The sequence below is a fragment of the Protopterus annectens genome, chromosome 7.part0, assembly GCF_019279795.1.
Source record: "Protopterus annectens isolate FY-2018-M chromosome 7.part0, PAN1.0, whole genome shotgun sequence".
NCBI lineage: Eukaryota > Metazoa > Chordata > Ceratodontiformes > Protopteridae > Protopterus > Protopterus annectens.
Window position 1 is genome coordinate 1,147,166,256 of NC_056739.1, and position 14,659 is coordinate 1,147,180,914.

The 14,659-nt window shown below is 36.1% G+C and overlaps 1 protein-coding gene across 2 annotated transcripts in view; it reads left to right on the plus strand.

The window, feature by feature from the left end:
- LOC122806915 (inositol hexakisphosphate and diphosphoinositol-pentakisphosphate kinase 2-like) overlaps positions 1–14,659 on the plus strand; it is a 1,544,141-nt gene that overhangs the window by 627,648 nt on the left and 901,834 nt on the right. For both annotated transcript variants that reach the window (XM_044077730.1, XM_044077729.1), the window contains one exon: positions 3,825–3,926. In XM_044077730.1, coding sequence (XP_043933665.1) covers positions 3,825–3,926 — 102 coding nt within the window. The remainder of the gene's footprint in view (positions 1–3,824; positions 3,927–14,659) is intronic.

The following is a 14,659-nucleotide window of genomic DNA, read 5'->3' on the forward strand; positions in this document are numbered from 1 at the left end:
CCTATTTCAAGCAAAGGACCACCCTCCCCCATTGGGGGGGGATGTCATTTAGCTTCAACTTGCATGTGGCTCTGACTTAGATTCTTCTTTCCCCACTTGCCCTTTCAGTAGTTAAGTTATCAGGAAGCCTTCTAGCTTACATATGTACTATGATAAGTATAAGAGGTTTCTGTATTTAGATGACAGAATATACTGCACCACCTCTTTAAGCTGGCCTTCTGAACAAAAAATCATCCACTGGTGCGGCAAAAAGAGAAGGCAGTAGTACCTTTACAGTAGTTTTATTAAGCAATTTCATCCATTAAAGGACTTCTTCTGAATAAATAACATAGACATTCAATTAGTTTATATAAAAGACTAGAACCAATCAACTTTGTTGCCCAATTATTACATAATTAACAATCAAAAAACTAATAAAAGCTCAAAGCTTTAAAAACACACCACATTGCAAAAAACATTTAATACCTATAGTGTCTATTAAACCTGGAAACTTATCTGCTTACAATTTTAACTGCCATAGAGTTCCCTTTTTAAAAGCTGTTTAGTATAACATTCCCCTCTATAATCCAATGACAGATGTTCCAAACTGGAAACATAAAATTTCTTAAAGGAACTACAAGTAAAGGTATGTTTAAACAACATATTGTTGCCATCCTTGACTTTAATGGCATATAAATGCTGTTTAATTATTTTATATAATTTTCTTGTAGTCATAGCTATATTAAAACCATCACAATGTACATTAAACCCATAGAATTAGAATCAGTGTGCATTACCTTTAATTGCTCTATACATATGCCTTAAATTGAAAATTGGTCCTTCTAGTATAAAATTACAGGTGCTACAAAAAACACACTTAAAATACCATTACTCTTGTTTGTGTGCCCCAATGCTTTGTACTGTCATTCTCTAAAAATTACTTAATGGACATAGATTTTTTTACAAAGCTTGATGAAGAACCAACAACATGATATATGTCAGGATACCCTTTAAAATCTTCCAGTTTTCATTGATAGTATTTTTAATGTTAGTATTGTCAACCATCATTTGCAGAATAAAACTATTACTGCAGTTAGATTTTTCACTGCTTTTAGTTTTCTTAGGCATACCTCCCACTAAAATTGGGGGGGGGGATAAAATCTTCTCTCTTGCTTATAATTTATTTTGCTGTTCATTCTAACAAACACTGATCATAACCCCTAGCAACAAACATACTAATATTTTTTTTGATTTGATCTAAAAGATTATTTTGATCTGTGGTAATTTGAGAAAGCCTAATCATTTGATCCCTCGAGATGCTTTTCTTCATGAACGTGGGGTGGACACTAAGATAATGCAAGTAGTTATTCGAGAAACATGGTTTCCTATAGATCTTACTAAAAAATTTACATTTAACAGAATCCCAACTTACCTCAACTTCTAAATAAGGTACACTTTTCCCCATATGACCAAGAACAAAAATCAGAAAGCTGCTGCTCTTGTTAACACCAACAACAAACTGTTCTATATCATTTTTAGATGTATCAGTGATGAAAAACAAATTATAAACAAATTTCCTATACAACTTAAAATAATGAGAAAAAAGGGAATATTTTAAAGTATCTGAGTTTCCCACCAACCCACACATATTGTCAGTGAAAATTGGAGGACTTTTAAAGGGAATCCTGGTGTATATCATGTTGTTGGTTCTTCACCAAACTTTGTTTGCAGAAAATCTATGTCTATTAAGCAATTTCTAAGAGAAAGACAATACAAAAAATGTTGGTGTATACTAATAAGCTTAAAGTGTGGTTCTTGTTCGCCTGTAATTTTATATTAGAAGGACCAAATATCAATTGAAGGCTTATGGATAGAGCAATTAAAGTTAATGTAATTCTATGGGTTTAATATATATTGCAATCTGTTCATATTGTGATGCTTTTTATATATGAAAACAGAATCAATGTGACCACCACGGCTAAAAACATATACTGTTAATACAGTAAATAAATAAAAAACATAAAATGGAGGCATAAAAAAGAGAGGTAAGCGCTTTCACACAAAATGTGCTTCTTCAGATCTACTCCAACAACAAAAATAGCCCAATTTTAAGTATCCAACACCCAGAAGGGCAGTCAGGTCAATTAACTGATAAGAAAACCTGTGAGCTTTCAAAGCAGATTTTAAAGGTTCAACCCCATTTGAGCCGGGATTTTATCAGTCTGTAATTTGGCAATCCATTTAATTTGTGCCAGTGCAGTATGATTCACAATGTCCCTACCCCTCAACTTTCTTCAAGAACTTCCAACACCATAAAAATAAAAGAATGCCCTGGATTGTTAAAAATGTGCTTGTACAACGCATTAAAGTTAATGCACACTATGATGTAATTCTATGGGTTTAATGTATATATTGCCATCTGTTCATATTGTGATGCTTTTTATATAGGCATCACCACAAGAAAGTTATCTAAAAGAATTAAAGAGCATTTGTATGCCATTAAAGTCAAGGATGGCAACAATGCATTATTTAAGCATACATTAACTTGTGGTTCCTTTAAGAAATTTCACTTTTCCGTTTTGGAACATTTGCCCTTTGATTACAGAGGGGATGTTACACTAAACAGCATTTGAAGAAGTTAACTTTATGGCCGTTAAAATGCAAGCAGATAAGCTTCCAGGGTTAAATAAAACTGCTTGTATTAAATGTTTTTTGTAATGTGGTGTGTTTTTAAAGCTTTAAGCTTGTATTAGTTTTTTGATTGTTAATTATGTAATAGTTGGGAAACAAAGTTGATTGGTACTATTCTTTTATATGAATTAATTGATTGTCTATGTTATTTATTCTGATGAAGTCCTTTAACAGATGAAAGTGCTTTATAAAACTACTGTAAAGGTACTACTGTCTTCTCTTTTTGACACACCAGTGGATGATTTTGCTGTTTGGTTTGGTAATTTTGTCTAAGGTGGGCTTAGGTTTGATAAGCTGGCCTTCTGGCTGTATTTGACTTACCTCAGATACCTGTATGACTTGGAATTAGTCACTCCATCTTCAAGGTGTATGTCTGCAGCATTTCTGTCCATTATGATCATTTCAAGGGCAGTACTGTGACTGATCCTTTGCTGGTCAAAAAGTTCCTTCAAGGGGTTATGCACCTTTTTCCTCCTTTGAAGATTTCAATTACATAATCCATTTCTGTCCCTTTAAAGCCTGTTAGTTCAGTGGAACTGTTTGCTGTTCAAAATGTTTTTTTTTTTTTTTTGGTGGCTATCTACTCAATTTGTGGGATCTCCAATCTGCAGACCTTTATTTCTAGTAAATCATTCTGACCTTTTGGAAGTATTGTGTCCCTTTGTAATAAATGTCATTTCATTTTAAACTGGTATCTGAATTGCCAATAAGCCAGTTTATTCATCTGCCTCTTTTCTTCCAAGGGGTGAAATCCAAGGTTCTATATTAAATCAGCAAACGCTTAAAATAGCGAACACTGATTTATCGACTCCTTTAAAACTGAAACCTGAAAATCCCGAAGACACAGAACAGCGATTTTTTTCCAAGAGAAAAAAAAATCACTGGGCCATTTTTGGGACTATGCCATTTCCTCCACTGTGGTGTCATCTCGGATTTGGTATATTTAAGTAGTGGGGGTGTGTGTGTTTTGAACTTTTTTTTTTTTTTGTGGAACAGAATTTTTTTTTCCCCGGTGAAAAAAATCGCTGTTCCATGTCTTCGGGATTTTCAGGAATAATTCTGTTCACAGTTTTATTTGTTTGTCAGTGTATCTTAATAGTCATTCCTACCTTTGGCTGTTTTTCTGAAAACGTGTTCTTTCCTGTCTCTTTCAGATTGGTAGTCGAAGCAGTGTATACTCCCCAGAAAGTACTGTACGGAAAACAGGTTCTTATATTTATGAAGAGTTCATGCCCACAGATGGTACTGATGTGAAGGTATTGTGTGCTTTCATTTTGTTCTGTGCTTTATTTAGTTAGTCATTTATTAAACAGGTTATTGGCATGATCTCTGGGTTTCTTTGTCACTTGTAATCATGTCTTTATCCACCATCAGTCTGTATACAAGTAGAAGTGGAATGTTTTTAATTGAGAAGAAAGGAGGTGTCAGAATCTCAAAAAGAGATATTATTGGTTAATAGGGTCACCAAAACCAGTAGATTTCTCCCTTCTCTTAGGCTGTTTTTCTCAAACAAAATCTCAGTGGCTACCTAAGCTCCACCTCCCCCCCCCCCCACACACACACACACACACTGGCCATTCTCCCAAAATGCAGACAGTTTTTTTTCTCTGCCTTCACATCCTGAAACAGATAACTTCAGATGCCAGTTCATAAAAAGCACAGGGATTACTTGAGATTTTTATTTTTGCCTTGGGATTGCATTTTCAGTTTAAATATTTGCCTTTTGGTCTTTATACTGCTCCAGAAGTTTATACAAAGTGCCAAGCCCCTGTCATAGTCTTTTGCAGACTTCAGGGCATTCATATTTCCCCATTTTGGATGATTGCCACATTTCGGTTCCCTCCAGCCAAGTCATCTTAGCAGCCTTTCAGTTCTTTATTCATATTTTATTGATCTGTATTTCAAATCTAATCTGAAAAAGTCTTGTATAAACCTTAGCTTAATGTTTCTAGGGTGTCTCCTAGGTACAGCATCTTTATCTCTTGTCCTTTTAAATTCCAGTGCTCCGTTTCATCAAGAAAGAATTCCTGTGGTAGTCCAGTCAGGTCTTGCTAAATCCAGGTTTCCCATTTTCTCCGCCTCTTTCTGCTCGGGCAGTCATGACAGATGCTTCAGACTTTCCCGTGGGGGTGGGGCACGGGGGCAGTCTTTCAAGGTATCAAGGTTCAGGGCATGTGGAAGCCCCATTTCAGAAAAAAGCATATACTTCTAAAAGAGGTGATGACCCTAGTGAAGCTATTAAAGATCTAAATCAGCTGTGCACAACAGGGTCCCTGTAAGTGATATCAAAAACACTACAGCAATGTGGTATACAGACAGAGTGGATCAAAGACATTATCCTGTGCATATTAGTTCTGATTGCCTGGAAACTAGTGATGCAGAATAATCTCACTCTGCGGACCACATGTATTCTGTCAGAGCAAAACAATACAGTGGACACTTTGAACAGATCCAGGATAGATCCTCATGAATAGATGGTATATTAAGAGGTCTTACAGGAGATTTTTCACCTGTGGGGAATTCCACTAAGCCAGCTCTGTTCATGGACATCTTGCAAAAATGCCTAAAAAACAGATTGTTTTTTACTTTCCCATGGATGGGAATGTTCCTCTGTGCCTTCCACTGCTTTCCACTAATACCCAAAGTTCTTCTAAAGATCAATACAGACTTGCAAAAGACAGATCTGATAACTCCTTTTAGGACCAGAAAGCACCATTTTTCTCTTCTCATGCATCTGAACAGGGGCAGTTACCGAAAACGTCCTCAAAGTGTGGATTTGCACCCACGGGACAAGGGATACATAATTCACCCTTACCTTCAAAATGTCCACCTGACATAGGTTCCTAGGTGCATACTAGGCCAATGATCACAAGGGCCTTTTTAAGCCTAGACATGCATCTCAAATCTCTTGCAAGTTTTGGTATCCTTAGTAAGTGTAAACAGGGGCTTGGGAGATGAAACATTTCCAGGAAGAGGCTTGGGAGATGGACCATTTACAGACTGTCTGTGTTCATTAGAGACATGGCACTATAAACTAGATATAGTCTTTAGAACAAGAGTACACTTTGCAGAAGGACCTCTAGACTCTGGACCTTCTCTATCTATCTAGTCTTCTTAAGCTATGGCAATCAACTCATATGGTTATGGGTACTGCAACAGTGATCAATGAAAAACATAGTGCACCTGTGTCATTTTGTTTACCGTAACAGTAGAGGTTCAAATAGGTTATTGTTACAATATACAAGAACCCTCCCTCTTTCCCCCTTTTTTCTCTTTCCTACTTTTCCCAGGCCAGGGTAGGGCACCTTATTTTTTGTAGCCTTGCTAAAATGACATGACAAGCTTTAGTGCTTTTATTTAAATTTGTATAGAGCTTCAGGCTTCAACCTCCCCTTTGGGCAAGAAAGCTCTGATTTTTGGCACACCCATACATCTCTTTTACACCAGAGCATACTGTCATGCTAAGTGTGGGTGTACTGTGTTAAAGGAAGGAGCCTGAAGCTATGTAGACTGGCCAGATGACCAATCCTTGACAGCAAATGTCTCATATAGTTATGACTAAAGCTGTAGTTATCTGTTCAAACATCTACTGTTATAGCAAGTAAATTTACACAGCTGTACTATACAAGGCAAACCACCTTTCACTTTCAACTTTTCAGGGTAATGATTTTAGCTGCTTGTTTTGGTTAAATGTATTTTACATACTTACATTTTAGAAAATCTTTCTAAGAAATGTAACCTTCTTCCAAATGCAAAGAATAATCTGAGCTTTTAAATGCTTAGTAGAACTAAAGCACAAAAACTATTTAGTATTTGAATTTGAGGATAATTGATTATGCTGTTAAAATATATCTGGGAATTCATTCCTCGCCACTGAACTTTGTCTCATTTACTGCTTAATCAGTACACAGAGTTTGAATTCTCTCTTTATAAAAAACATGATAAGATTTTACCAAAATGTTTAGACCATCTAGTAATTACCTCTGATTAATACACTGATAAAACTAAACTAAGTTATCTCATGATAATTTAGATGAAACCTCACTAGTAGATAGCAGTGGATAAAGTATGGTAAGGTTCTACTGCCCGAGCTTCATCCATGGTTGGTGTTTTCCACTGCTGAATTTGTTACTTTTTTCTTTTGCATCAGCAAAGAGCCTGGATTCCCCTGAAATGCCTCACAATATAGAAGCTATAACAACAGATAACTTTGTTCATAATGTTAAGAATCCGTCCTCATTTTCTCATCAACACAGTGCTAGCCTGTCTCCTAACAGAATAACCTATATTGGACACAAGAAAAACATTGGCCACACTGCTGAATTTCATTCTACGATGCAGCCTTGACTTCATGAGCTGAAGTTTACATGATTAAACTGCTTCACTTTTAGAACAGTGGTTCTTCTTTCACTTCTTGAACTTTACTCTATACCAACCTTTCAGAAGCGTATAACATGCCACGAGATTATTCAGTCTGTTTTACATGATGCTGTATGATATTATGTTGAGTTCTATTTATCAGCTTCTTGAGGCTAGAAAGGTAGCATATACTGTACAGTGCTATCTCTTAATCATAATATTTGTAGAAAAACAGAGCTACAGAATTTCTTTTGCTACATGTAGATGAACAAGATTGGCTTTTTGACCAAACCACTGAATTTTGATTGTGTTGATAGTGGTGAAGATAAATCTGAGTCATTTAAGGTCAGTTGGAATGTGGAAAAGCACGACAGAAAATGATTTTGGCCTCCTTCCCCACTGTACAAGCTGCCAAACACTTGGGCATAGTGTGTGTCTGTGTGCCTGCTTGCATGCGCTATCTCACAAGAAAATGGAACTCTTGACCCATTGAAAAGAAACTTGATAAATCCTTTCATCTTTAAAACAATTTGTAAATCACACCTCAAAAGCACACTTTACTTGCCAAAATATGATAAAACCTAATTAAGTAAATCTTACTAGTGTTCCCTTTTAAGTTTTTGCTCAACACACATTTGCCATTTATGATCATTACAAGTCACAGTAGGACAACATTCCCTTCTTCTGCAGTACATATATTTTTTACCACTTCATGTACAGTTCTGTTCCCTCTCCTTTCTTTCCATACGGTACATCTTCTTCTGCTTATATTTAACAGTTCACATACAACGTATCTCCCTTCATACTGCATTTCTTCTTGTTATACTCACATTTCTCAAAGACCCGTAAGTCCCTACTGCTCTGTATCTTTTCCTTATCATATTCCTCTATTTCTGACTTTGTCTTTCACACATACATTACTCGTTACTATTAAATTCCACCTTACCTTTCATTTGTAATTTACTCCTTACTGTTATATTCCACTGTACCTTTCATGTGCACCTTACTCCTTACTGTTATATTCCACCTTACCTGTCACCTGTGCCTTACTCTTTAATGTTATATATTCAACTTTACCTTTTATGTGTGCCTTACACCTTACTGTTATATTCAACCTTACCTTTCATGTGTGCCTTATTCCTTACTGCTATATTCCACCTTACCTTTCACAAGTGCCTCACTCCTCGCTGTTATATTCCACCTTACCTTTCACGAGTGCCTCACTCCTCACTGTTGTATTCCACCTTACCTTTCATGAGTGCCTCACTCCTCACTGTTATATTCCACCTTACCTTTCACGAGTGCCTCACTCCTCACTGTTATATTCCACCTTACCTTTCACGAGTGCCTCACTCCTCACTGTTATATTCCACCTTACCTTTCACGAGTGCCTCACTCCTCACTGTTATATTCCACCTTACCTTTCACGAGTGCCTCACTCCTCACTGTTATATTCCAACTTACCTTTCACGAGTGCCTCACTCCTCACTGTTATATTCCACCTTACCTTTCACGAGTGCCTCACTCCTCACTGTTATATTCCACCTTACCTTTCACGAGTGCCTCACTCCTCACTGTTATATTCCACCTTACCTTTCACAAGTGCTTCACTCCTCACTGTTATATTCCACCTTACCTTTCATGAGTGCCTCACTCCTCACTGTTATATTCCACCTTACCTTTCACGAGTGCCTCACTCCTCACTGTTATATTCCACCTTACCTTTCGTGTGTGCCTCACTCCTCACTGTTATATTCCACCTTACCTTTCACGAGTGCCTCACTCCTCACTGTTATATTCCACCTTACCTTTCACGAGTGCCTCACTCCTCACTGTTATATTCCACCTTACCTTTCGTGTGTGCCTTACTCCACCTTATCTCACTTGCACTTAACTCCTTACCATTTTTTTATTTCTGTTACATATACATGTTTAGTACTTTTTTCTGTTCTCTACTATTCATTTTTTTTTCTGCTTCTTTATTTCTTGTGTAACTGGTCTTTACTGGAAATTACCATCAGCACATTCCATGCACCATATACTGTTTACATATTGTATTTACTCAGTGAATTGTCATTCACATTACTCTGCATCTTAAATTTCCACCTTTTCAATTTTTCTTTCTTTATTGCACATGTGCATTTGTGTATCAAAAGCAATGAAAATGTTCTGGATACATTATTATGTAGAATTTGATTGTGAGATGCAATCATTAACTATTGCATATTGTTTTACAACAGTGCTGATAATGCTGTCATTCTAAATTTTAATAATGCAGGCATTTAAAACCTTAATGTTTTCCATCGTAGTATGCATTGATGTGTAACTGAAAAAAATTAATAAATTTGTCCAAAAAAGTAGAATGATGAAATGACACCAGGCTCTCAGCATAAAACGAACGATCTTTTATTTTAAAACAACATAAGCACTTTCACAGCTCTTGCTGCTTCTTCAGATGTCAGAATAAAATGAAGTCTCACACACACACACACACACACACACACACACACACACACACACACACACACACAGCAATTTATACAGAAATTCAACTAGCAAATCAACCAATTATGCAATTATGCATTAAAAGAATACAAACAGTAAATGTAAATAAAAATTTAAAAATAAGAAATGAACTTAAACCAACTAATGCACATAAGTGTATGTAAAGCTCATCTAAAAAGCGAGCATGTTTGTAACAAGGGTTTAAGGGTGACTTTATCATTTAGTCCTGAACCATAATCAGCCCTTAACCTAGCTATCCACTTGCTCTCTAAGCTTTCAGTAGCATTCCTAACATCACCCAGCCTCTTAGTAACTGCTACCTGTGCTATAACTTAAAACAATGTGTGTGTGTGAGGTGAGCTTCACATGTTTAAAAGGAGCACTGCACTTAGTACCATTGTTTATATGTCTTAAGTGTTCTACTGTACGTTCCTTCAACTATCTATTAGTTTTGCCTACATAAAACTTCATGCAGGCAGTGCAGCATGCTAAATAAACCACATGAGAAGAAGTACAAGTAGCTTAAACATCAAACTCATACTGTTTACCCTGTTCTGGATGTATAAACATACCAGTGGTGTCAATATAACTCCAGCACCTACAAGTATGACATGGTCTAGTTCCTTTATAAGTAGAACCCATTTTATTCCTAGTAATTTTGCCATCAGTAAACTGTTTTGGATAACAAAGCATCTGTTTTAAAGATGATTTTTTCTTAAAGATAAAATTAGGTTGTTCACCCACTATCTGTTTAAGATCACTATTTGTTGTTATAATGGGCCATTGCTTCCTTATAATAACCAAGACATACCCTGTAGTGTAAGAATAAGTCACCGGTACCCTGCATTTACCATCATTCAGTCTCTTAGGGTGAATAGAAGGTGGATTTGAAGAAAGGAAGGGCCTGCCTCTACCTTCTCTAACATCAGAGACTTTATTCAATACTTGTTGTACATTACATCTCTTGTATCCCCTATCCACAAACGTATTCTCCAGGTCTTGCATTTCAGCCATAAAATTGCCATCACTGACATTCACCCTTGAGACTCGTAAGTCCTTCCCCTTGTACTATGTTATTAAGTACATATTTAGGGTGCATGCTTGTTCAGTGTAAAAAGTTGTTCCTGTAGCAAGGTTTCCTGTATAGTGAAGTGTCCATCTGTCCACTGCTTGAAACTCTGATAAGTACATTTGAGTAGCTGATTTCCACCTTGGAATACTCAGCTGTAAATCTCAGAAATGTAGTACTAGCGTTAATCACTTCTATAAACTTAACCAACTCATCTCGTGTACCCTTCCAAATCAAAAAGAAATGATCCACAAAACATCTGTAAAATAAAACATGTGATACATATGTAACCAGTATGTGCTTAAGTTCCCCAATGAGCATAATGAGATTAGCGTAGCTGTTGGCACATGATGTGCCCATTGCTACGCCATCTCTTTGCAAAAAATAATCATCAAAAACAAAAACATTGTTATATAAAACCAACTCAAGTAAATAACAAAGTAATTCAACCTTACTATCACTAAATGTATGTTGTTCCATCAGATATTGTACCGCCCATTCAATACCTAACATATTTGGTATAACTGTGAAGAGGGAACTTGCATCCAAGGTTACCAAGTACCATCCCTCTACATCAAATGTAGCCTGTGTAAATTCATAAAGATCAATCAGAAATTGTCAAGAGTTACTCGGGATATGTGATTTGGTTTTGACAAGTGGTCTAAAATTATTTTCTAGAAAGATGGACGTAGACTCTTTACTCCATTTTCTACCACAGACTATAGGTCTAAGCCATGAATTTACAGGATGCTTGGGTAACTTGGGCAGGCCCTGTATAAAGGGAATCAAGGGATGTTGCACAAAAAATAATCAAACAAACTTCTATCAGCCCAGATGACAGCATTCAACGCAACTTGTCTTTAATATAAATTACCTTGTTAGCATCAGTGTAATTTTACTATAAAAGGAATTGTCAGACAACATAATCTTCATTTTATCAGCATACCATGAAGAATGTAGAATCACAATACCCCCCCCCCCCCTTGTCAGCAGGGTGTATAACAATGCTTTGGTCACACATTAAGTGTTCAAGTGCCTCTTTCTCTCTAACAATTAATAAATATTGCTGTTAACTCAAGTCTACAGTCTGTAATTTAAAATATGAGGCTTTCATTTCAGATAAACTTAAATCTTCTATTTTTAGACAGTTTAGACTATTTTAGTCCCAGACATGTTTGTTTGTAACATATAGTTCTAATTAATAAATTAGCATACTTTCTCAACCACAGATTCACCTCACCCATGAAGGTATGTAAACTCTTTACTCAGTGGTTGGCATTCACTTATAATCAATTCAAATGCACTTATTTTAACTTACCACTTTCCAGTCATCCAAAGTTTACATCAGTCTGTTGTATGTCCATGCTTCCATCAAGGGCAAATATACTTAGCAATGCAGCTAACAAGCTGCTTGGATGCATATAAAAAAAGAAATTTTAATTCCATTTTCTTCATACTGGAAAGCCAATTGCCCCAACAACCACTTTTTAAATATTGTGAGTCTCCATAAATCCTGTCTTGATATACAGAGCACCTGAGAGATAACTGGCTCCAGAGAAACATCCATTTATTACTTTGTTTCATTTCCTCATCTTGTAAACATGATTGATCAGGCTACATGCTCAAAGCAAACTCCTTGCATGAAGTCTGTCCTTGTACTAGAAAACTGTTCATGCAACCATGAAAACTAAATAATTAATAAATGTTAGTAGTAGATAAATTGTATGTCATACATGAATTAGGCTCACCTAAATCTCCATCTCAGTAATATATTGTCATTTCCACTAAATAAATATAGATGACCCAGAATCATATAGCAAACCTTCCTTATATATCAGTACTGCTGATATTCCACAATTTCTACGGAGTAGCACAAATCAACATTTTACCTGCAATGTCAAGTAATTTTCATGTTGTAAGTACAATCATAAAACCCCACTACTAGCCTGACTTAAATTTTTAACTACATAAAAATTATTATTTAAATGATCTGATTAGGTCCTGCTGTCTCTGCATTTCCGTATATTTCCAACATGTCCCTCTAAAACATAAGAACCGTATATTATCCCATGAGCACTTTGTGTGATTGCTTTGTCAACCCTTTCCTGAATAGTGGATTCTGCTGTAGTGAACCAAAAATAAGTGATAATACTAAATTTTGTAAATGCAAGAATTGAGTCCCAGTGCTCAAAATTAATAAAATCTGTCCTTTAATATAATGTACATATTATGGAGCATTTCAGCCCACTTTCAACAGCAATATACACTTACATATAGTTTATATGAAACCCTAACATCATTTAAACTGATTAAACCTAATTATCATAAGAATGGGTTATATGTATATTGGCAATGAGTTTTGTAAACATTCATCTCTATTTGTACAACCTATCTAGTAGGCCTTCACTCAGGGTTTGTTTGCATCTCTGGTCTTACTATCCAAACATTCATCTCTATTTGTACAACCTATCTAGTAGGCCTTCACTCAGGGTTTGTTTGCATCTCTGATCTTACTATCCAATGTATGAATGTTGCTATTTTCTCTTTATTGGAGCTTATCTCCCCGGGGCTGTACTGAAAATGGACATATATCCAGTTAGACTAGCCTGGTCAACAAATGTAAAATAAATAAATAAATAAATCTAAGAGGTTAGATTTCATTATTGTGCTAAATGTACCTCCATGCCATTTCTCAAATGATCTCACTGTATCCAAAATTTTAAATACTGATTCACATTATCGTTACTGCATGATTTACCAAAAGGGAACATATAACTAACAATTAGCTAAAAAAGTGTATCTGTGTATATTCTTAATAATAAACTCAGCTAACATAATCATCCTTAAAATGTAATCAAACTAATTTTAAATTAGTAATGCCAAAATAGCCCCTAAGAAATAAGTAAATCTCCCATTTCAGTATGAAACCTCTCACAATAGTAATAATTACAACTTTGCCCACATTTGTATAATACCTATTTCAATTTCATAACCAGCAGTTTTATATGAGTTCTCATAGAACCTGTAAGAAATAGTCATGTAAAATCCTTTGACCTCAGCAGTAAATGCATCTAAACTGAGAGGAATAAACATATATCTCAAGCATATAGTTTTCTGTAGAAATAAACCTCTCTGAAACAGTGGTAATACTTTCATGTGATGGCACTTTTATCAGCCCTACACTAAAAGTGTACATAACTGCTATCTTAATATATAACTTCCTAATATATTAATATTTTCAGTCTTAATCTTCATGATCGACTTCCTTTTGCCATTTTGTACATGGGGTTGGGGGTGTCATGTTAACTGCCGTCATCTTTCTCTGTTCAGTGCCACTCTTCTAGCTTCTTCGACACTCATGCCTGATTGTTGCAGGTCCTCTCTCACACAATCATCCCACCTCTTTCCTGGATGCCCTTGTTTCCACTTGCCTTCCTCCTGTCTGTCCAATATTTTCTTCATCAGATTGTCTTCTGCTTTTTTTCACATGTGCCTAAACCACTATAATCTGTTCTCTTTGACATTTTCTGCAGTTAGAGCTATGTTGGTTACTGTGCTTATATCCTCATTTTTTGATTCTGTCCCATAGTGCGTATCCTACAGACCATCTCAGGCACTTCATTTCCATCATCTCTAGCTTCCTCAACTGCTCTGCCAAAGGTTTCTGTCCTATACAGTATTAATGTTTGCACCATTGTCCTCTATAACTTCTTTGGCCTTTTCTCTCATACATTTACCCCTGGCCCTCAATGCCCATTAATTGCAGCCCCTCTGATTCTAGCTTTGATATCCTCATTTAGACTTCCCTTATCCTCAACAACCCCTCCCTGATACTTGAAGCTGTTTACCTGCTCCAGTCTTTTCTCTTCTGTTTCAGTTCTCAGCTTCTTTTTATTTCCCCTATTTGCTGCCATTACAGCTGCCTTATCTGTACTCAGGTTCATCCCATGTGTATTCAGTTTTACATTTCATTTCCCTATCCTTTGTTGAAGGTCTTGCTCAGATTCAGCCTGTAATGCCACATCATCTGTATACAGCAGTATGAGCAGGCTGAGA